General features: G+C 34.1%; 3 protein-coding genes across 7 annotated transcripts; 1 reads left to right on the plus strand and 2 right to left on the minus strand.

Moving 5' to 3' along the window:
- Window positions 1-4,476: 4,476 nt before the first annotated feature.
- Window positions 4,477-11,759, plus strand: LOC110602949 (polyprotein of EF-Ts, chloroplastic). 3 transcript variants are annotated; one of them, XM_021740562.2, is made up of 6 exons: window positions 4,520-4,669; window positions 6,248-6,416; window positions 6,533-8,456; window positions 8,994-9,200; window positions 9,777-10,488; window positions 10,983-11,759. In XM_021740562.2, the coding sequence occupies exons 3-6, from the start codon at window positions 6,584-6,586 to the stop codon at window positions 11,617-11,619; spliced, it is 3,429 nt and encodes a 1,142-aa protein (XP_021596254.1). In that variant the 5' UTR covers window positions 4,520-4,669; window positions 6,248-6,416; window positions 6,533-6,583; the 3' UTR covers window positions 11,620-11,759. The 3 variants fall into 3 exon arrangements, with proteins under 3 accessions (XP_021596253.1, XP_021596255.1, XP_021596254.1); XM_021740561.2 differs by lacking the exon at window positions 6,248-6,416 and having other exon boundaries at window positions 4,477-4,669; XM_021740563.2 differs by lacking the exon at window positions 6,248-6,416 and having other exon boundaries at window positions 4,519-4,669; window positions 6,512-8,456.
- A 1,600-nt stretch (window positions 11,760-13,359) lies between these two features.
- LOC110604096 (DNA-directed RNA polymerases II and IV subunit 5A) lies at window positions 13,360-16,716 on the minus strand. Of its 3 annotated transcripts, none has more exons than XM_021742189.2 (5): window positions 16,430-16,707; window positions 15,624-15,873; window positions 14,989-15,168; window positions 14,146-14,259; window positions 13,360-13,708 (listed from the first exon to the last, which is right to left on the minus strand). In XM_021742189.2, exons 2-5 carry the CDS (start codon window positions 15,822-15,824, stop codon window positions 13,583-13,585), a joined length of 621 nt encoding a protein of 206 aa, XP_021597881.1. In that variant the 5' UTR covers window positions 15,825-15,873; window positions 16,430-16,707; the 3' UTR covers window positions 13,360-13,582. The 3 variants fall into 3 exon arrangements, with proteins under 3 accessions (XP_021597881.1, XP_021597880.1, XP_021597882.1); XM_021742188.2 differs by having other exon boundaries at window positions 15,624-15,868; window positions 16,430-16,704; XM_021742190.2 differs by lacking the exon at window positions 13,360-13,708 and adding an exon at window positions 13,747-14,007 and having other exon boundaries at window positions 14,086-14,259; window positions 15,624-15,868; window positions 16,430-16,716.
- Window positions 16,717-17,503: 787 nt separating this feature from the next.
- LOC110604290 (auxin-responsive protein IAA27) lies at window positions 17,504-22,468 on the minus strand. The gene is made up of 5 exons (XM_021742457.2): window positions 21,820-22,468; window positions 20,755-20,984; window positions 19,322-19,463; window positions 18,137-18,198; window positions 17,504-17,821 (listed from the first exon to the last, which is right to left on the minus strand). Exons 1-5 carry the CDS (start codon window positions 22,302-22,304, stop codon window positions 17,784-17,786), a joined length of 957 nt encoding a protein of 318 aa, XP_021598149.1. The 5' UTR covers window positions 22,305-22,468; the 3' UTR covers window positions 17,504-17,783.
- Between the last annotated feature and the right edge of the window lie 1,287 nt (window positions 22,469-23,755).

The following is a 23,755-nucleotide window of genomic DNA, read 5'->3' on the forward strand; positions in this document are numbered from 1 at the left end:
TTTATTGATGTCGTGAATCAGATGGTTCCAACCAATTAATGTTCTGTTTTGATAATATTCAAAATCAGACTTCTTTCTCATCTTATTTTTATAAATTTTTTTGTCATTACAAGAAATCGGCTGACAACCCCCAAGAAAAAGAGAAGATATTGGCTAATGGTAGTACTGCCATGTGTCACAGCCATCTGTCTATATATATTATGATAATCTGTCTATATATGTATACTATTATGATTATATAAGGGAAAAATAAAAAAAAAAAAAAAGAGAGACAAAGTCTAGTGGGAAGAGATGTAGAGAATATGATATGCATCTATAGTAGATTGTGGGCACATGTAGAAGAAATCCACATGATCTGCCAAAACAATATAATCCCCATGAAAACGCTGTCTCTGTGTTTGCTAAACCCCTCATTATCATATTTTTTATATTATTACTATGAATTTTAATTTTCAATAAGATAATTTAAATATTAATTAACTAAAGCACACTGGTTAGTTTTCTTTACGTTATTTTTTTTTATTGGTTAGTTTTCTTGAATTTTAATATAAAATTGTGACGTATTATTTAAGGGTTTTGTGATAATAAGTATCCCATACGATTCTTCAAAAACACGTTTTTATGACTTTTTTTTTTTCTGGAGTTTGTAATTCTAATCAATCGCCATATGCTTATAATACTTATTTTGATTTTAAAAGAAGTAATTAAATATCAACCAACCATTTGACAAAGTGCATATTAAAAAATTTAAATTTTTTTTTGGAATGAGAATCGTAGATTGTAGAAGTAGAATCTGAGACGTATCAGATTTGCTCAGATATATTTATTATCAGACTGAATATGTAAGAATAAAAATATGAATTTCATGAGTTCAAAATTATAGGGAAAAAAATAATTTCTTGTATTGATATTTTTCAATTTAATTTTATATGTCAATAAGATTAAATCAATTGAATTTTGTGATTTATGTTAAAAAGTTTTTTAATTAATAAATAATGCGAATTTTCAGTTTTATTGTATAAATATTTAATTTAACAATAGAAAATTATAATTATTTTTATTTTTATTTTTATTTTTATTTTAAAAAGAGAGAGATTAAGACAACTTGATTTTGACATGAAAGGATAACTATTTGCATATAGCAAATTTAATACGGTCAAGTTAGCTGGTGAGGTACTCAATATATATGAATTTGATTGATACCAATCCCTTTCACAATCTTCAAATCATGCACTTAAATTAGGATTCATACAACTTTTACTATACTCGAGTTAAATGGTAATTAAAAAAGTAAGCTAAATTTATTGATTTCGTCCAAAAAGTTTTTTAAAAAAAATATTATTTTAACTTAAAAATCAAGAAATTTAATTTTTATTATTGTATTTTTTACTTAAATTGAGTTTGTATTAAAACTTCTGAAATAATTTAAAAAGTTTAAAATAAAATAAATTAAAAATATAATTAAGCATTAATTAAATTCTGGGAATTTTTTTATGTAGAATCTAATATCTTGTTATGTAATTTTTGTTTTTTTCTAGACTTTTACTTCTTAGAATTTAAAATATATTATTATTATTATTGCTGCTAATGAATTTACACTGCTTGAAGTACTAAAATGAATAAATAAATAAAGCTTCTGCTACACCACAATCTTTCTTTTCAGTTTTCACATGAAATAACAACTATTCAATTGCCAACAAGGCTTCTTTTCCTTTTTTTTTTTAAAAAAAAATCTGTTATAAATGAATTTAATCCCCACAAAAATTATCCACAGTATTTGCATGTGCAAAAAGCTATATTTTATCAGAAAAAAAAAAAAAAAAAAAAAAAAAAAAAAAAAACTCCATGGAAACAGCTTGGTTTGATACACCATGTGTTGAGCAGAAAGAGAGAGTCCATTAATGATTTAAATAAATGTGCATGATTGGGTTGATGAATCTCTTATAGATACCTAGATCTTCTGCAAGCCTTGCAAAGCCAAGTATCATAAAATAATACCCATAAATCCATATTTAGCTTAAGTGGAAGATTTTCTTCTACTATAATATAATTGCAAGAAGTCTCCATGAAATGTATAATTAGGGTTTCTGAACTGGAAATGGGTCCTTGGAAACCACAGCAGCTCCTGATGAATCCTGATACTGTCCCACATGTGGAGATGCTGCAGGATTCAACACTTGGCTCCTTTTAGATATATGGCACTACCAGCTCTACAGCCAAAAAAATATATAAAAAATAAAATAAAATAAAGCTTAATTATGATCAGAAAGGTCCCACAATGACTAGGACAAATGGGGTAATATTAATGCATTAGGGTACTGAGTTTGTCTCCTGTGCCCTTCAGAAAGACTCATTTCAAAACCAACATCCCTAGTGCTCTTATGATCTATCTTGGATATGGCCTTCTGATGTTTTTGATTTTAAATTATAATTAATATCCCTTAACCTCCATTTTAAGAATCCTCACAGTGTGAACATTATGATCTTGCTTTTATAATACTATTATTATTATTTAGTTCATCAATGATAATGTCTTAAGAGCATTGCTTTTGGGTAATTAAGCATAGAAAATTTGATGATCTGTCTCCTACATTTCTTCATACTTAAACTTGAGATTCCTCATCTGCTTTAAAGATTTAGTCTACTGATTAAAATCAAAATTTTTATCGAAATAAAATTATCTTGACTTTATTGCTAGATTATATCAAATCTTCAGTATTATTGATAATGTAATTATCTTTAAAATCGTAAACTTTCAAATTCAAATTCAATCATAATCAATTGTGAAAAAGGGTTAATTAATTTTGAAGCCAATTTTTATTTAATATTGTAGATTATGTGTTTTAGTTGACCCATTTTCCCTTAATTGGAATTCTGATCACATAACAACATAGAGATTATGTTATGCCTTAATTAATTAAACCACACTTATAAAGCTAAACTTGTGTACCTGGCACTCTCAGGATTATAAAATAAAAACCAAAAGAAACAGTATTTACAAATGGGAATCAATTGAGAGAATCTGGCTATAAAGTTCATTGTTTTGACAAACTTGAAATTTGATTAATCCAAGTGTGTGTATATATTGATGATGATGAAGTCATGAGTGAGCTAAATTTCTTTCTAATGCTCCAATCTCATGCTCACATATTACTTTATTAATAAAAATATTTTGGCCCATGAATCTGCAAATGGAATTCAGTTCACTCATAAAAATATTTAATATATACTTTGGTTGTAAAGTACAAAACCTCAACTAGCTAGCTGAGCTAATTAAGCTTCCATGCATGCATGTGCTCATTAATTCTTTTATCCATGGTCCTTTACTGTATTATTATAAACGTGTTTGGTTTTTTCCTGTCAGCTTTTGAATATTTATAATTATATATGCAGATTCTTTTTTACCTACCATTAATTATTATTATTATTATTTCTATAAAAGATGAAGAACAGAAATGGTTTTGATTATTGTATGAGAAAAATGACAAGCTGTGATGTGTTAATATGGAATTGACAGTTTTGTCTAGCTTTAAAGATAAATGAAGAAATGGCTAAACAACATTATTACATCGTGTTTGCTTTTAATCTTTCTTGAGATCTTATAATCTCCTTGTTTAAACTTTCCTAATTATCACATGTAATATTTAGCTCCATGCATATTCTAGCTAAGCTAGGATCAGGGTTAAAAATTAATAAATTATTATTGTATATTTAAATGACATACAGCCGCTTCTGCCGCTGCCTCTTCTCACCATTTGCTAGATTATAGAAAATTTAAATTATATATAATAGTTAGCATGAATTTATTAAATAATTTAAATTAATGATTTTGAATAAAATAAAAAATAAATTTAAAAATTATTCGAGTCAATTTGGACTTAACTGTTTTAATTGATATGAGAGCCACCTTAATAGATAAATTATGCAAAACTAATAGAATTGTAAGAAAAAAACCATTTGTGTAAGATGAGATAGAACCGCTCGAAATACTAGCGAACCACAATATCTAAGAATCTAGTTTTGATTTAACAATTATATTTGATTCAATTACTCGTTATAAAGAGTGACGTCCAGTTAATTCCGCTGCGACTTTCGTCCCACATTGATAGAGTATAGAAAATCTAAATGGTATATAATAGTTAGTATGAAATTATTAAATAATTTAAATTAATTATTTTAGATAAAGTGATAAATGAATTTAAAAATTATTCAAATCAGTTTTATTTGATTGTACTCGGCCGGAACGTTTCAATTTAACCTTTAAAAAAAGATAATTCAATATATTTTGATTTTAAGGTTATCCTCTTCCTTCAGAAGGCCCACAACACAAACCCAGAAAACCAAACCGGACCCTAAAGAAAGCCCAAATAAGCTAGCAGGCCCATAATAGGTAGAATCGTGCTCAGACGCTCGGTCTCTGTTCTCGGTATATTCTATGGCTTTTCAAGGTCAAAACTTGGAAGCCAGCCCAGTTTCAGCTCTAGAGATTCTCTACCCATAGGCTTGCCATTAGATGTAACTAAAAACCGGAGCCATAAGATAAGGATTTGAGGCCCCACCTTTGATTTCCCTTTTACTGCCCATGAATAGGCTCTATCCTCCATAAGCTATCGCTTTTGCTGGCTTCACCGGTGATTTTTCCCCATTAATATTCTTAAAGGAGTTTGAGGTACTCCCTCACTATTATGAGCTAATGTACATCTGCTTTTGATGCTTCTCTGCGTGTTTGCACAATTGGATTAGTTAATTGACGTCGTTTTTTTACTGTCTTGCTAACTGTGCATGCTTTTCTTATTTTGCTTGATGGACATTACCTTATAATGCATTACTTTAATAGAGATAGCTTGGATTAAGTGTTCTGCAAATGGACTCTGTAGACACAGAGTTGGGTACTAGTCTGTAGTTTTAGGAATATTTTCCAATTAGTGTTTTCATTAAATTAGGGAGGTTATGCTAGATAACTTTCCTGTATATCTGAGTTTGTATGCAGTTCATTTACATTTGCATAATTCTAGTTGAATATAATCGTCGAGGTGCCCTAATTGAGGTGTTTAATTCTGCTGACATCGAATCATTTGAAATTCCAATCAGTTTGGGCCAAAATGGGAATTTTAATTGCCACTATTGTAGTTCGACTCCTAATTTTACGAAATAATAACTAAAAATAATTTGAAGTTACAGTTTTGTGAATGTTCACACACTTGGTGTAGCTTCAATTTGGTGAAAAGTATTAAGTGGAGAGGAACAGAGAGACAACCGAGTCCTGGAAACTTTAAGGCTATAATGTTTTCATCACTATTTTTTTTGAAATTAAATGGAGAAATTTTCAGTTTTATCAATCCCATTTATTAGTTATAGAAGTTAATAAACAACAGCAACAATAAAAATAAACTTACATCTCTCTATATTCTGGAAATTCATTACCAGCTTAGAAGCAGGCTCTCTGATTTCTTTGTGCAATTACTCTCTTGAAGCTTGGGTAACTGCAAAATCTGGAATGATATTTGACTGCCAATGCGTATCAATGCCTTATTATCTTGTAAGAGAGGATGCTAAGATTTGTCAACATCTGATTAACTTGACAGATATAGCATGCATAGGTGACAACTCTTGATCATAGTTACCTAAATTGTGGTACTCTGGAGTCGTGGTACGCGGCACGGCAATGAACGAAATATAGGATATGTAGGGGGTAGGCTTAATAGGTACACTAATTCGAAAGGTTGATAATATTTATAATTTTTGGAGGTATTTTAAAGTTTAATTAATAAAACAGTAATTTATATTCCCAAGTTAACATTGTCACTTATTCCACTAACAATTAGATCTACTATCTGTATCTCACTTAAAATATTTTAAAATGTATTTCTTCTTTTTACTTTTCCTTTATTATAGCTCTTCCATCTTTTTATTTCTTGGTGGAATCTCTATTTTGGAGACTAAAATTGTGTCTCCCAATGATTTGCAATGCAAAAGTGTCACATTTCGGTACGAACTACCCATAATGCAGTTCGCAGGAGGATTAAGAGAATCTGGTAACTATGCTTTTGATAGCAAATCATTTAAAATTCAACATTGGGGATCGATGGAGACATGTGTTGTTGTGATCTTATTTAACCATTTGAAGGATTTTGTTTCAAATGAGGGCTTTTAATGCAGTGTTGCAAATGTAGCAATAGAGAAAACTAGCAAGTAATCTTTTCAGATTGAGTGAACAAAGAGAGAAATTACATTCAGTGGTGGGCAGGTAGGGATACATGATTTCTGCCTCTACACTACTTGCTAAGTTTGTCATGTGAGGGGTGGACCCACGCTCCGTTTCGGAACTAAATTCATTAATTGGGATAACAAAAGCCAGATATATAGATGCAGCTTGTGCCTCCATCTGATGATGAGGTTCTGGAACAATATATGTGGTATTATTGCAAAATTTTCCTTTCTCAGCTAAATTACTTTTTTTTTTCCAATTATGCATATATCATTAATTTGAGGGAAAACTGATTTAGTCTAGTGCATTATCTGTTCTGCACAGGTAAATGGAGAGCTTATATTAAAGCAGACTCAGTTTATAATTCAAGTAAACATGACAACCATTGTTCCAAGTTCGATGAGCACTGTTTCTTTCATTCCTGGAACTGCCTTTACAATAAAGAAAAATATTTGCCTCACAAAATGTAGTTTGTCAAGGAAATCTTCAAAGCATAAGCTATCCTCACAAAGACTAGTATTACCTCTTCTGACATCTGCTGGATTGTTCCCACAATACAGAACGGATTGTACATTGCTTCATAGATCTATATTGCATACTGTATCAGCTACAGGAACTGATACTGATATTGTGGTAGAGGAGCCAGATTCACTTGTTGCAGATGAAGACTCTGATGGAGCCTCAGAAATTCCAGTAGATGCAGTTGATTTAAGTGAAAAATCCTCCATCAAGTCAGATGCCAGTACTCCTCCATCTCAATCAAGACGGTCAAGACCCAGTAGGAAAAGTGAAATGCCACCAGTGAAGAATGTGGACCTTATTCCTGGCGCAACATTTACTGGGAAAGTAAGGTCAATCCAACCATTTGGTGCTTTTGTAGATTTTGGGGCCTTCACAGATGGTCTGGTACATGTTTCCAGGCTAAGTGATAATTTTGTTAAGGATGTTGGAAGTATTGTATCTCTTGGCCAGGAGGTGAAAGTGAGATTAGTTGAAGTTAACACTGAGACAGGGCGGATTTCTCTTACTATGCGTGAAAGTGACAGTACCAGCAAGTCTCAACAAAGAAGAGATTCTCCTGGTACTTCCAGCAGTGATAAGCCAAGGCCTGCTAGAAGGAACACACCAAAGCCTGGCCAGAAAAAAGAAGTTGTGAAGACATCGAAGTTTGTTAAAGGGCAGGAACTGAATGGCACAGTGAAGAATTTGACCAGGTCTGGTGCTTTCATCTCTCTCCCTGAGGGAGAGGAAGGATTCTTGCCACAATCAGAAGAATCTGAAGATGGATTTCTAAACATAATGGGGGGCTCATCACTGCAGGTTGGCCAGGAAGTTAGTGTTAGGGTATTGCGTGTCGCGAGGGGACAGGTTACCTTGACAATGAAGAAAGAAGAGGAGAATGAGTTTAATCTGGAATTTAGCCAAGGGGTTGTCCATGATGCAACAAACCCATTTGTTCTGGCCTTCCGTAAGAACAAGGATATTGCTGCATTTTTGGATGAGAGGGAAAAAGTCGAACAAGCGGTGAAAAAACCTGTGAAACCAAAGTTGTCAGTGGAAATAGGACAAGTAAACCAGACTGAAGGTATACCAGAAGTTCAGGGTCAGCATTCAAGCAGTGATGAGAGATCAGTTGATCTCTCTTCTATGGTGGTTGAAACAGTAGATGATGATGACATTACTACAAGAGAAGTCACTGCTGGATCCAGTAGAGCTGGCAATGATGAGGAGCCAGGAAGCGTCGAGTCAAGGTCATCACAAAGTGTTGGAGTGTTTGAAACTGTAGAGGAGGCTGAAGCTTCTCCAAAAGAAGTTGTCATTGGGTCCAGCAGTGCTAGTAATGATGAACAACCGGAAAGCATAGCTTCAACCATATCACAAAGTGTTGAAAGAGTTATTGAAACTGTAGAGGAAGCTGAAGCTACTCCAAATGAAGATGCTGTGGTATCCAGTAATGCTGGAGATGATCCAGAGCTGAAAGGCATAGAATCTATCTCATCACAGAGTATCGATGGGGCACTTCAGATTGTAGAGAAAGAAGCTGAGGAGGCTCCTTCAACTGATGGGGTCAAAGATGGAACATCAGACTTATCTGGAGAAAAAGTTGATCAGCCTGGTGATGCCATAGCAAAAGATGGGGTGAAAATACAAACTCCTACAATGCAGAATGAAATTTCTTCTACTGAACCAGTTGGAAATGAAGGCAGAGCAAGAAACCCTAATGAAAATGGCAGTATTACTGGCTCAGGTGGGCAAGCAACCCTTCTTTGTTCTATGGACCGCTAAACAACTAAGACAATTTGAACAATTATCTTTGATTTTTATAAACAAACATATAAGACAACTAGTAAGAACTGAGATTTTATCTTAAAGAATATCTGTTATTCAATGTTCTGTCAAGCTAACAACTTTTTTCCCTTGTCCTAGCTGATGAAGAAACATTAAAGCTACAGTTGTTTGATAAGAATGATTGAACTAGAGCCTTCCATGATATCCTATCGTGGCCTCATGGGGCTGGCTTGTCCTATTCCTATATGATATCAGTGATGGAGGGAATACATGTTTGCCTGTAAAATTAAAATGATATTTCACTTTTTCATCCAAATGAAATTACAGATGCCACATCTGCTCATTTTCTTCTGTCTCAATATTTAGGATAAAAAAGTCCTATTTAACTATTGTAGGATCCTTCTAGCTGAATTTGTAGGTGTCTATGTCTCTGTGCTGAGTTTAAGTTGCTCCTTCATACTGTTATTTCATCTTATTGTTTATTACTTGTCTTCAGAAAGTCAGGCTATTGAGGAACTAGTGGAGGGCCAAGTTGAAAACACCAAGATTGAAGTGGAGATTCAAACGTCTGTTGCTGAGGCTGAAATTCCTTCTGTTGCACCAATTGAAAATGTAGTGGAAACTGTCCCCGAAATAACTGGCACTTTTGGAGATTCAAATGGGCAAAGCAGCAGTCCTTCCAATGAGGAGAGTGTTGCTAAAGGTTTATACCTTCTCCATGCTTGTTAATCTTTGCCTTGTTTGTGGTCTTGCATATACTAGCCTATCTTAACTTGAAATTTTTGGCATATGTTTAACTTAACATGCTAGTGTTTTTTTTTTTCCTTAAAAAAAGGTTAATTCTGTGTATTTCCATTTTTGTTCTGTCATCTTTCTGAGATTTTGGTGCTGTAACTGATCAAGTGAAAAGCATTGAGAATTCTGATCCCTAGTAGAGATAAATGAGGCTCAAATCCTGTCTTCAGCAAGCAAGCAGGAGTTTGTTATCTAATACCAAATCAGAGGCACTGGCTGCAAGTCATGTTGTAATTTGCCAATACTTTCTTGTATCATGCAGTTGTTGGGGCTAATGCCAAGAAAGGTTTTGTAATTGTTAGAAACATTTCCTAGTATCTGCCTTGTGACATGACCAATAAGACATAGTGATGGGGCTTTATTAATAGATTGAGGATGAAGGTCCCATTCTGAACTTTCACATCTTCAGCTGTGTATATAATGTCCAATTGGATTACCTCTGGATCTAGTTGTTTACTCACTTTCACTTTTGCATGGATTGCAGCAACCATGTCACCGGCACTGGTGAAGCAGCTTCGCGAAGAAACAGGAGCAGGAATGATGGATTGTAAGAAAGCCCTCTCAGAGACTGGAGGGGACATCGTCAAAGCTCAGGAGTTCCTCAGGAAGAAAGGATTAGCAAGTGCAGAAAAGAAAGCCAGCAGAACCACAGCTGAAGGAAGAATTGGTTCTTACATTCATGATAGCAGGATAGGAGTCCTTGTAGAGGTGAACTGTGAAACAGATTTTGTCTCCAGGGGTGACATTTTCAAGGAGCTGGTAAATGACATAGCCATGCAGGTGGCTGCATGCCCACAAGTACAGTACCTTGGTACTGAAGATGTTCCTGAAGAGATTGTGAACAAGGAAAAAGAAATTGAGATGCAGAAGGAAGATCTCTTATTAAGACCTGAGCAGATTAGATCAAAGATTGTAGAAGGACGAATCAGGAAGAGACTTGAGGAGCTGGCGTTGCTGGAACAGCCGTACATTAGGAATGATAAGATTGTGGTGAAGGACTGGGTGAAACAGACAATTGCAACTATTGGAGAAAATATAAAGGTCAAGAGGTTTATTCGCTACAACCTTGGTGAAGGCTTGGAGAAGAAAAGTCAGGATTTTGCTGCTGAGGTGGCAGCACAAACTGCAGCAAAACCAGTTGCATCACCAGCGATAGAGCAGCCTGCTACAGCAGAAACCAAGGAAACTATTCAGAAGTAAGTGCCCACTCAAAGTGAATTATATGTATATCATTGTAACAAGCACATATATGAACTTAGTCTTCATGTATAGAAGTCATAGGGGGAGAAGCATGGGACATCTTTGCTCAGACTAAGTTCATATGGGAGTGGTGCAACTAAAGAGAACATTAGCATAATGGGGAAAGGAAAAAATGAGAGGAAAAGATGGGAAAGGGCAAGAGAAGAAAAAGAAAGTGGAGGAAGATAATGCAGATAGCATTACTTATTTAACTAATCAACATTGAGTGCACCAACTCAATAAAGAATAGATCCTCTCTTATACAATCTAACAACGTGAGAAGAAAAAAAAAAGAAAAAAAAAAAGATTAAAAGTTCCAACTACTTGGGGCATGAAAATTTGCAGGGCACGTGTATCTGCGTCTTTTTCTTTCTCCCACATGTACTATGTTTTCAGGACATGCCACAGGTTTGAAATTGCTCCTAATAATATGCCGTATACACTTTTGCAGGCCACCAGCAGTAACAGTTTCTGCTGCACTTGTTAAACAACTGAGGGAAGAAACAGGAGCTGGTATGATGGACTGCAAGAAAGCGCTGTCCGAAACTGGAGGAGATCTTGAGAAGGCACAGGAGTATCTCAGAAAGAAAGGTCTTTCAACTGCTGACAAGAAATCTAGTCGACTTGCAGCTGAAGGCAGAATTGGCTCCTACATTCATGATTCCCGCATAGGAGTGCTGATTGAAGTAAACTGTGAAACTGACTTTGTGGGTAGAAGTGAAAAATTCAAGGAAATGGTTGATGATCTAGCCATGCAAGTTGTGGCATGCCCACAGGTGCAGTTCGTGTCCATTGAGGATGTCCCAGAGAGCGTCGTGAAAAAGGAAAAGGAGCTCGAGATGCAAAGAGAAGATCTTTTGTCGAAGCCAGAGAACATAAGAGAGAAGATTGTTGAGGGCAGAATCTCAAAGAGATTAGGAGAGCTTGCTCTTCTAGAGCAACCTTTTATAAAGAATGATAGTGTTTTGGTGAAAGATTTGGTGAAGCAGACTGTTGCTGCTCTTGGGGAGAACATGAAAGTGCGGAGGTTTGTTCGATTTACTCTTGGGGAGAGTGCAGAAGATACAAAAACAGAAACTGAAGCCTGAGGGAAAGAATTGTCAGTTTGCTGGTTCTTTTGTTTCTATTGTCTTTCTCTCTTCAATTCTCGCAGTTCATGTTATTTTGTGATCTTTTTTTAAACAGCTTAGCTGTTCCATTTTAATTACAGTCATTGCAGTATCTTCCATTTTCTGGCTTTTCACAAAGTCTTGAGATTTTTTGTTATATTTAAAGATGTGTGATTTTAAACATATGTAAATTTTTGTCACAAAAAGTTGCCGACAAGGGTGTGCAACAATAACTTTTGTCCGTTGAACTTGAGCAACAGGAAAACTCCATCACTGGAAGTCTGTCCTTCTGTAGCAAGGGATTATATGAAAACGGGGGAACAGGCATTTTCAGATGATCATTGTCAAGAAATCTGTAGGTGGAGTGGACTGCTAATTTACTCTATAGCACTGTGACCGAGTCTGGCCACCTGGAGCTGGCAGCAATTTTTTTTCTTTCTTTCTTTCATTTTTTATCAAAGGCTGGCAGTAACTTGTTAGGAGATTTTCACATTAAGATTCGAATCGGAATTGAAATCTCGAAAATAAAATCTAATAGTAAGAATTGATAAAGAAAATCTAATAAGTTGGGTAAATTTAACAGTATAACATTCACGATAGCAGGTCATTAGTTCCCTCGTGTAGAAGTGAATGCAACAATCATTAAATGACATAATTGAATCAAAATTTGTGTATAACTAATTAAATTATGTATGATAAAGACACGTATGTTTTTATAATGACTCAAGTTTCTAATACCAAGATTAGTCCTTACGAGTGTAGTGTGTGAAGAGAGAAGGGGAGGTTCAAAATATTTTTATAATGAAATTCAGTTTAATTACACGCTTTTACTTTTCTTTATTTTATTTTATTAAACTATTTTTATAATGAAATTCAGTTTAAGATTTTATCCTCCATGTGATTTATTAAAAAATATTCTAAAAATTAAATAGAATGATTAAAATGTTTAAGAAAATTAAACTTCTAAAATGTTATAATTGATTTTTTAAAATATAAAATGAAAATATTAATAATTATAATTAAATTATCTAAAGTTTTATGCTGGAATCATGTCATAATCCGTTTGGCCATTGAGCTCGTTTTTTTAGCGCCTAAGGATTTTTTTTTCTCCCTTTCTTTTTTAAAAATGTAATTTTCCTTTCGCTTTTTTATCTGAAAAAATATGTAGTTTTCCTTTTCTTAATAATATAATAGAAATATATTTTTTAAAAAATAAAATTTCAAGGACTTTATGCAACAAAGTTGAGAGAGAATTATAGAATTATTAATAAGATCGTTGATGGCTTTGTTGTAGTTACAGAAAATTGATAGAAAACAAACCTCGCTCCAAATAATTTCCATTTTTTTTTTCTTTTTATATCCTTCACATTCGTAAAATAATAGAAATCTTGAAACAGTCCCAACTTCAAAATATACAACTTTTTTTGGAAAAAAAAAAGAGAAAAAGAAAAGAGCATTTTTTATTTAAATAAAGTTAAATCAAAACATATTCAACAAAGATCGATTATCAAGTTTGAATAGCATGTTTAACTTTCAAATGACAAAAAAAAACAACTCTTACAATATCAAACGACAACAAAAACGATAAAACACTAATTTTGTATTCCTCAAGTAGTACTAAATAATTCTCCTTAAATTTCGATGACAAAAGAATATTAAATCTCATAGTATCAAAAAGGCAACAGGTCCCTTGATGGATAAGGGGGCAGAGAAGAAGAGTTGCCAAAATAATTTATTCACTAAATTTACTTTATAAAAGAAAGAAACCGAGGTCCTCTCAAACAAAAGCTATGAAACAACAAAGTTTTAATCCCAAACCAGCTTGTGTCAACTATATAAATACTTTTTTTTTTCTGGTAAACTATACCAGGCACCAAATTCCCATCAATATCCATGGCTTAAATACTAAAAGCCTAAACAAAAGCCGTGAATATAAAAGTATTTAAACAACAAATCGATAGGTAATATATCGTCCTGCAGTTTCACTTGGCCTGATGATCTTCACAACTTGCCCTCGCTTCAGCCCATAATATCTGGCAATTGGATCAGATACTTGAATTCGAGGTAGCTGTACAATTACAATACAAAATTAGATGACATGGCACCATCAACAGAATAACAAACATATGCCTATGCAACATTTCTCCGACTCCAAATACAAGTTAACACCACTGAAACCCCTGAAACCCAAAGCAACTAACAGAGCACAAGCCTTTGAAAGTATGTAAGATCCTACCACTAACCCAAAAAACTCTAATTAAGACAAAATATTATGACATTTTCTTCATATACGATTGTTTACCATTTCATTTAATGCATCCAATGATGCCCCAGATCATACAGTTATATAAAAACCAACTGTTCCAAAAAGAAAAACATTCAGCGAATAGCTAGAGACATATATGTTCATATAATCCCCCATCTAAACCCAATAATCAAACTGAAGGAAAGACCGCAACAAAAATCAGTAAAAGAATACAAGTGCAATATCAAGATTTCCCTTACTTGTGTTTCTTTCACAGTGTATCTCTCTAACAATGTCTTCTTCTCTTCACTTGTAAGCACCTGATGCTCAGGTACAAGAACGTGTTCTTTGATGTTGACCAACAGTTCTGCCTCCTGTAACAATGGAATTGAGAGGCATCAGTATCCTTCTTCCATTCAGTTAAAACAGCATAAAAGGAAATGAATTGGAAACATGGTTAATGCATTTTCATAATTCAAGGATCCATGAATGAACTGCCACAAGGAAACTGGAAATCACCATGTCAGATCATATCAAAAAGTCATTTTAAACCCCAAGTGAGATTTTGTGCATGTTCATTTTCATTTTGCATGAGGTGACAGCCGAGCATACGGAGGGAGAGGGAGAGGGGAAGAGAGAGAGAGAGAGAGAGAGAGAGAGAGAGAGAGAGGGAGAGGGGGGGAGGGAGGGAGAGAGAGGAAGAGGGAGACTCCCGCACAATAAATAAAAACAAGGTTACAAATAAAAGAAGGTTGTAATTACCTAACTGTAAACAAATGCTCATCATGAGCTCCTCTCATACAACCATATTAATAAATAAAAAACCCATGCTTGATGCCTATAGAATAGGAATTAAAAATAAAATTTTTAGAGAAACTAGCATAGTGCATATGACAATGTATAGACAATCAAATAACAAAGACTCAAAGATGCCTTTTTTACTGGGAAAATCAATCAGTCTCTTCAACTTCAAAACAAAAACAAATTATGCATACAATAGCTAGAATTTTTGCTGGATAGGCAGGATAACAAATGAATTAGTATCATGCTTCCTACAAATCAAGAATATTATTTCCCTCGCAGCATTTAGAAATTATGTTCACCTGGAAGACCTCCAACTGGAATTTAGCAGCTATCTCAGATATACATGTTCGAGCAAAAGGAGTCAAATTTTGTTGAACAACCAGTATTGCTCTGAAAACATTCTCAGACTTCATGCGGTTGGTATAAGTCTTCATTGTCTTGACTCCAACCTTCTGTTCCTCAGGAAAGAAAACATAAATCTGGCATAGAAAAACCGCCAAGGTGATCAAGAAAAGAAAGCCAGGACCAAGGAATAAAAAATACTATATTGCTATCATATATGAAACATATTCAAAAGTAGATGAGAGAACTACATCTAGTTCTAGTTTTCTGTAGGTTAAATTAGGTTTATAGTCCATCCTTCTAGCACGTATACTCATAATAGATCAATGGTATTATGACAAAGACTGCAATCATGTTTTGTGAGTTCAAAATTGTATCTTTCATGTTTGTAATTTTGTATGCTTGCACAACAAATTCCTTACTCTAAAGAAGCAGCCAACTCCAGCAGCAGACAAGTAAACAATGAAGGTCACTTGCAGCCAACAACAACATCTTTCATCATGTGTTAAATGGCTAGCGCTAAAACTAACTATAAACAAAGACACAAGAGCACCATACATGAATTGAACATAAAATATAGTCAATTATATACCTGATCAGAAGGATCATTGCGCTTCGTCTTGTTGATAACAAGATCTTCCCTTTTCATGTTCTCGCCAAATTTCGAAATGAACTGCTCCCTTGTCATGTTGATCTCAAAGTCTCCAACAAAATAACCCCTATCCTTGAGCATCGTCATCACTGTCTTACGAATTCTGAAAAGCCTCTTAATTTCATCCTCCGATAGGGTCATTTTTGCCGACGAGACTAATGGAAAAAGTTGGTCACAAAAGTAGACTATACTTTATCAACAGAATCAGAATAAGTTATCCACATAAAAAGGGAAAAAAATACAACAGTCGAGCATTTCAAGCATAATAATTCATTTTTGAAATGCTATAGAAAATTAAAATACAAAGTGAAACAATAAATGCTTATTATATTATACAAATGACAAAAAATAACTTAAACAAAAGATTTAGCAATGAACATTAACTAAGACAAATGATTGAACACCATACGGAATATGGAAACTAATGAATTCAATAAGACCATTAATCTCATAGCGAAACAATCTAATTTTAATCAGATCCAATATTTTCTTTTTTATTTTGTTTTCCTTTTCGGAAATTCCATTTTTCCGAATGTCCTGTAAACTAATTTCATTAAAAAGAAAATTTAAAAAAAAAAGTATACCAGAGAGCACACAATACTGGGGAGAGGGTAGATTATTCTAAGAATATTTTGACCTAATACATGGATTGATGACTTGAGACAGAAACCAATTTCAGCAATAGAACAGAAACTCAATCAAAGACGAGACCCATTCAGAAAAAAATCTCAACTATTCAAACGAACCTGCGTTGCAACCGCGGGAGACAGAAGCAGCGGCGAGACAGGAGCAGAGTCGAGAGAGCAGCGGTTCAGATGAAAGAACTGCAACCGCGAGACACTAGCGTGACAGAGAAGGAGCGGCGGCGAGACACCAGCGTGACCGAGGAGGAGCAGCAGCGACGTGAGTGAGGATAAGCAGTAGCAGCGACGGCGAGGGATGCAGGGCCGGAAGGAAGTGGGATGGGGTGGGGCAGCGGCTTTGCTTTTCAGGCTCGAGAGAACAAGTGAATGTGTTGTTAAGGTTTAGGTTTACCTTTATATGTTTTTTTTTCAATTGAAAGTTATTTAATTTATATAATTTCTTTTTATTAGAAACAGATTCCATTAAAGGAACAACAATAGCCCAAGCCCAGATTCCACAAACCCAATTCAATTATAACCAAATCCAAATTTAGCCCACAAGATGGGTAGAACTCAATCACTCGTACAAAACTACACCGTTTTTTTAAAGAAGCGGCACCACTTCATCCGAGCAAACTGCACCGGAGATTCAGGGCAAGGCACGATAGGAGCAAGAACAGCAACTAAGCTTCCGGAAAAACGCAGGCTCAAATCAGTGCCGGCAAAGCCGGTAAGATCTTTAATACATTAATAGATATAAAATATTTGCAGTAAGTGTTTTTTTTTTTTAATACAACACTTAATTTTCTTTCTAATTATTACTTAATAAAAATAATTTTATGGATGAATGTATTTAGATTTACATATATAAATTAAATAACTAATTTTAACTAACATGAAATTATAAAAATTATAATGTTGGTTAATTTTATAACATAAGATTATAACTCAAAATTGAATTCGAATCAAACCGATTTAGTTTAATTTTATTCAATTCCCTCTCCTGAAAATATAATTTCCTTTGCTAAAGATTTGGTATTCAGTTTGTCGGCAATCCCCTACAGATTTGAGAACTCACATTTATTAGAAAACAATGGAGTTGCTCAAAAAATGCATCAACATCAAATAGTTCAGTTTAGGAATGAAATCATCTAACATCCACGTTGATTCTATAGAGGGGAAAGCAAACAAGCCATATTCACACAACAACATCGTAGCCTTGATCATCCACAAATAAGATTACACATGAAACGTGGGGGAGACCACAAACCTATAAACCCTCAGTCTTCTGTTCACAATATATATTGATCTTGCCTTCTGCAGATTTTCTTAGTACAACCAACTGAAACTGCAATAATATCTAGAAACATAAGCAAACACCTGACTTAAAAGCTTTTCAACAATCAAATAGCTTAAGCATCATCTATCAACAATTTCCCAGATAGTGGATTTTGTCTGTTATAGCGACATTATCTCACTAGTTCCGGCTTTTACACTTCTCCATGGCTCTTGGTGCTGCAAAAAAGCAGAAATGAAAGGCATCCAATGGTGAAGTTTACCTGAATACTGATTATCAAGACAAGGATTCAATAGTAAAAGGTGAAGGGGAAAAAATGCTTCGTTAATTCCAAATGATGGATATCTTAGTTTTACAGTGATTAAGATGGAAACGTCAAATGATAGAAATATTTATGAGCATGCCAACTACTCAGCGCCATAACTGCCAAAAGAAAGAGAAACGCATGGCCTAGTTGCACTGAATTAGTAGTGAGATGATTAGATGTGAAGTATGGATTTGTCCACAGCATTTCTTTGTTTGACAAAACATACCTAGGCCAATTGCCTCTGAACTTTTCATGATCCTCAATCTCCTACAAGAGTCGGTGAACATCCTGCAACAACAAAATCAAGTAAAATCACGAGGAGGATGAACAGCTATGAATATCATAATGGCACTATAACTGATTCATTATTCAGTATAGCACGTTAAGATGCTCTAATTAGAAAATGCAGGCCGCACTTGGTCAGCTTAGTGCAGAGATACTCCACTACAAAATGTGAGGAAAAAGGGTTGTGGTTAAAGAGAAAATGGAAGGGGCAGGGTCGTGGAAAGAAGACAGTTCTTCTCTGATGACATGTTAGAGCTACTTATTGCTACAATCAATAATAAAAAGTTGGCATTGCAAATAAATCCTTTTGGTTAATCCATTTGATGAAATTTACATAAAGACCATTGAATTGATACAGGGAGAACTAATGAATCCATTTAACAAAGAGATCTGATAATGCATCTGTTAGACAACGTTAATGAAAATCCCAACTCAAGCTCAACTTTCTAAAGTGATTGAATGATACAAGAGCTGAACGGATACTCAAAATTAATGCAGTCGCTCACTCTATTTTAGTAAAGCTGTTGACACAAGATGTTTTTGTAATTGCATACTGATCCATAGATTCTAATTACTCCAAATAAAATGGGGGAAAGAATTAAAAAAAATGCCTTCAAATTTCATGCTTTGACACTTCAGGCAGGGCATGCAATTCAATTTTTGACAATACCACTCTAAGCCTTACTCCATAAGCATTTTAAAGGAAAAATGCCCCAACTTTACTGAAATGGTAGTGCAAGTGCAATAAACTAAAGTTTTTTAAAAAAATGTCTTGGCTCCCATAATTAATGTGAAAATTTTGAAAAAAAGAAAAACTTAACGTTGTAATTTTAATGAAAGGAGAAAACTTAGTATTGATGGTACACTACCACAATAGCATAACTCTCGGTGGTAGAGCATCTATCCTTAAAAGTATTAACAAAGTAAAGCTCAATACATCATTTTGTCAAAAGTTAAACTGCAAATCCCAAAATGTCAATGTGCCAAACCTCAAGAAACCTTCTTTTAACTTCTTGAAATAAAAAAATAAAATAAAAAAAAACATAAAAAAAAAAATTCATCCAATCCATACATGCTACTTGGAATATATTATCTGCAATAATTATGAGTTCAAAATCAAACATACTTCCAAGGAACATCACCAACAAGCATCCAATCACCGTCTTTGTCTTCATAGGTGAGTACATATTCAGAACCATGCAACAGATCAATCAATCGACTCTCACTCAGTCCATCTCGGCCGGGAACTCCATGAGAGCCACACTGACCTGAACCAATTATTTATAAATAAAAATTAACTTTCTTCATATAGAACATGCTACTTATATTTTCCATGTAAGAGGAAGTTAAGAGGAAGGGTGGCACGTGTTCATGCATATACATGCCACCACAATTTGAGGGGGCACTGAAAAGAACAAAAGAATTGCCCGTTGTAGTTATCAAATTAAAGGAACTTAATTTTCTAGATACCCATCTCCAAGTTCAGATTACAAGAAAACAAGACACCTCGATCTATAGCATTTCATATGATACATCATATGGGTCAGTTGTGCATTCGAGTGGCTTTCTGTTAGACCATTATCACATAAGCTTTTGAACAATTAAAAAAGATAGTTTTATTTGCATATTTCAAAAATGAAATTTTCGTTATTTGCTGCCAATTAGCAAACCTACATTTCATTACAAATAAAATTTCACAGCTAAACTCTGCATCTCGTTAGGTAAAACCCTAGCAGATCTGGATCTCAAGTGACAGTTACTAGAAGAGAAGAAAGGGAATACAACATGAAGAATAGAGAGAGAGTTGGAATAGAAGTAGAAAAGTGAGGGAAAGTATACAATCTGTTATTTCTCAAGATGCCCCTCAACAGACTATTCAGTCAGTATTTACAAACATAACAGTTCCTGCAAAAATACTGGCTTCATATTTCTGTTATAACCATCTTCAGCTATATCAGCTACAACTACAGTTAAATTTAGAACTATTGTATGTAAGAAATTTCTTCCTACTCTCAAATGCAAGAGGGTGCGTACCCTGTATGGAACAATAGAAAAGGTTTCTTTCCACCTTTTATCAAAACTAAAGCATCATGAAAGCAATTTATATCATGAAACTTGTTGAATTAGCGACAATGTAACAGTGGCAGATGCACCTTTAATAATGAGGATCAACTGACCCTCTTTTTATTAAAATGTTCCACATTTATACATGTATTTATTTAAAATGACCCTCACAAATTTAGTAAACTCTCATTTTAATAAATATTAAAATAGACTGCTTACTTATATGACTTGTTTGAATTTCATGGTTCAATCTCTTCTTTTCACATGAAAATGTTGATTAAATTGGCTCAGTTTCATGTTTATCCTACTAAATACTTGGCTATTATAATTAAAAATGAATTTAAAAACTCTATTTTTGACATACTGACCCCAGAAAAAATTCTTTCTAGATATGCCACTGACTAGGTAAGTGTAAGAGAGAGGAGATAGGCATATGATATTGGCAGTTGAAAAGAAACTGAGATAACAAATAAACCAAAGGTTTTGGCATTTTACCAATTGTAAAGCAGCTGAACATCTTTTCCAGTGCTGAAGAGAGTTCTGTATAGCTGCCATAGGTCTTGAGATCAACTTTCCTCAGATAAGGAGCACCATCCATACTGACTTTAATATATAGACATCCAGATCCCACCTTGCCATCTGCATCATCATCATTCTTTGGAGAATGAGAAGCCATTGTATTCTTTCGGAAGGACCGAATTGGTGGCCATCCCACAACTTGTGCCCTGTCACAAACAAGTACAAAAAACCAAATATTATTTTGGATCTCTTTAGGAAGAACCAAAATTATTTTGGATCTCTTTAGGAAGAACCAAACTTAGTAAACTCTATCATAAGTTATCTTGTAATGTAGGTAACATTCAATTTCCTCCAGTAAACGCCAGACAGTAGAATATAGAACAATAAGACCTATTGGCTTGAAAGATCATTATAAGTATGTCCCATATCCTTGTTCCTTCATCTCAATCCCAAAACACACAGATAAGGGAGTCATAAAAAGTGGGACCTTGAACATACACTCATCTCATCTAGCGATTGAAGAGACCAAGAAAATATAAACTTGAGAACGTGGAACTAGACAATTAACAATCCTGCACAAGCTACATCTCATCTAGTGCAACAAGAGATTAAGAACATGAACTTGACAAAGGTCAACGAGACGATCAGCAACCCTGAAAGCAAGAAAATGAACTTGAGAGAAGTCAACTAGACAATTAGCGACCTGTACACTTCTCCTAAGTCTGACTATTAATGGTTTCTGAAGTATTTTCATTCGAGCTATTTTTGCCTAATGAAACTTACAGAAGTTTCCCAAACCAGAAAAAGTTGTAATTATTATCGCTATCAACAAATAAGCTCGAATTTCTCGTTCCTCCTTTTTTTCTTTTTTCAACTTATTTCAGGGACCAAAGCAACTACAGGCCAGAGCCACTGAAACACTAGACAGAATAACGCATAAAAGCAAAAATGTAGCTTCAAGACAGCGTAGCAGAAGAAGATGAGCAAAAACAAAAAGCCTTTCTGAAAAGTCGAGAAAAAGAGAATAAGAGAGGAAGTTACTTAGAAGCAGGAGCAACTCCATGACCATTAACTCCAGGAACTTGATTCTTCTTCTCCTGCGCGACCGGCTTCGGTGACTGGGGCAACCCGTCTTTGCTAACCGGAACTGAATCCGACCCAGTAATCACTTTGCCAGTATTAGCAGCTCTGGGAGAGAAGTCAGGCTCAGATCCAGCACTACCTGAGAAAACCCAGTTGGCAGAGCCACCGTGAATGGCAACAGAAAATCCCCTTTTGGCACCTGACACAAAGCTCTTATTATTGTTGTTGTTGCAGCAGCTGCTGCTACCGCTGTTGTTGCTCTGCACACCAATACTAAGTTGAGAGTTCGCATTATCTCTCTCCGGTGACTCTGACCCAGGTAACCCGAGTCTCAACTCGGTGGCTTTCAAGTTAAGGCCACCATTGGAGAAGTTATCAGAGCCTTCCATTGGAGGAACCTCTGATGATAAGCCTATGTAGTCATGCTCTAAAGGTGTAGACATGAAAAAGAAAAATCTACGAAATATTTATGAAGAACAAATAGAAGAACGAAAAGACAAATGGAGGAGGAGAGAGCTTTTAATATGCAGAGTAAACTGGGAAGTGGGTTTGGTTAAACTACGAAACAGAGAAGCTTGATTGAATTTTTTTTTCTCTTTGGATATTAAATTAATTCCATGAGCATATATATAATTATTATATTATGATTTTCTTGTGGGCGACCACCCCGACAGGTCACAGAAAGCCTCCCGGCGAACTTTCCGATACTACCCTTTTCAAATCAAGTCTACAAATTATACAATTCTTAACAGCTAAAAGTGCGCCAAGAATGCTAAAATGCGCTGGCGAAGGATGACGGTGTTTGTGCACGAATTGCTAAAATGCGACCGAAGGGGGGGAATCGGAGAAACGATAGAAAGAGAGGGAGAGTGTTTGGCGTATCCGAAAATTTTTTCGCAGCTCTGAGGGACGAGGGGAAAAAGAGAAGGAAAAAGAGCAAAGAAAATGATAAACCATGTTTTTGGATGCCACGTGTCATATAGAATGAGGGAATTTGGAGAAAGCTGACACGAGATAGGCACAGGCTTAAAAAGAACACACACATCGGAGATGCGTCTATTTTTTTTCTAAGAGGTAAATAAGTTCAATTCTAATTAAATTATTGTATTTTAATTTAATACAATATTATTTTTATAATTTAAAATATTAAAAATTTAGTATTTTAATTAAAATAAAAATAGAAAAATTATAAAAAATAATAGATCATTTTAAAAATTTTAAAAATGAAATTTTACTAATAAAAGTATTTTATTGTTAAAAATAATATTTTATTATTAAAAAATATATTATATTACGTTAAAATTTATTTGACTCTTAAAAAAATATAAAAATTAATTGATAAAAAATAAATTAAATTTATTTATTTTTTAAAAAATATAAGGATTTAAATTAAATCCATAAAAATTTGTATTAAAATAAAATCAAACTAAAAAGAAAATTGGTGATTTGAAGAGGTCAAGGAGACCTGGGCAGTTCAGGGCCTCAGATAAATCGGACTGGATGTTCTCTGTTGCAGCCAGTTTGCTATTAGAACCTTGTTTGGATGGATAAAAAATAAGAGAGAAAAAAGATCATATATTCATGTTATTATTTAATTTGCATTTAGTTGAGATGAAAATTAATAAAAGAAAAAAATTTTTTGAAAGGAAAATTTTATATTTTATATTTTTTTCTCTTTAAATTGAACGAAAGTGAGGAGAAAATTTGAAAATTACAAAAATACCTTTATATTTTCTTTTTATTAAGTTATAGAAACAAATTGTTTTTTTATTAAAAATAAATTCCTTAAGTTTTAATATAAATAAATACAACTTCAAGAATTTAATTTATCCCATAATGAGAGCAAAAATTAACACCTCCACTACTAATGCTTATTTAAATATTAATGCTTCGT

The sequence above is a fragment of the Manihot esculenta genome, chromosome 16 (assembly GCF_001659605.2).
Source record: "Manihot esculenta cultivar AM560-2 chromosome 16, M.esculenta_v8, whole genome shotgun sequence".
Classification (NCBI taxonomy): Eukaryota; Viridiplantae; Streptophyta; class Magnoliopsida; order Malpighiales; family Euphorbiaceae; genus Manihot; species Manihot esculenta.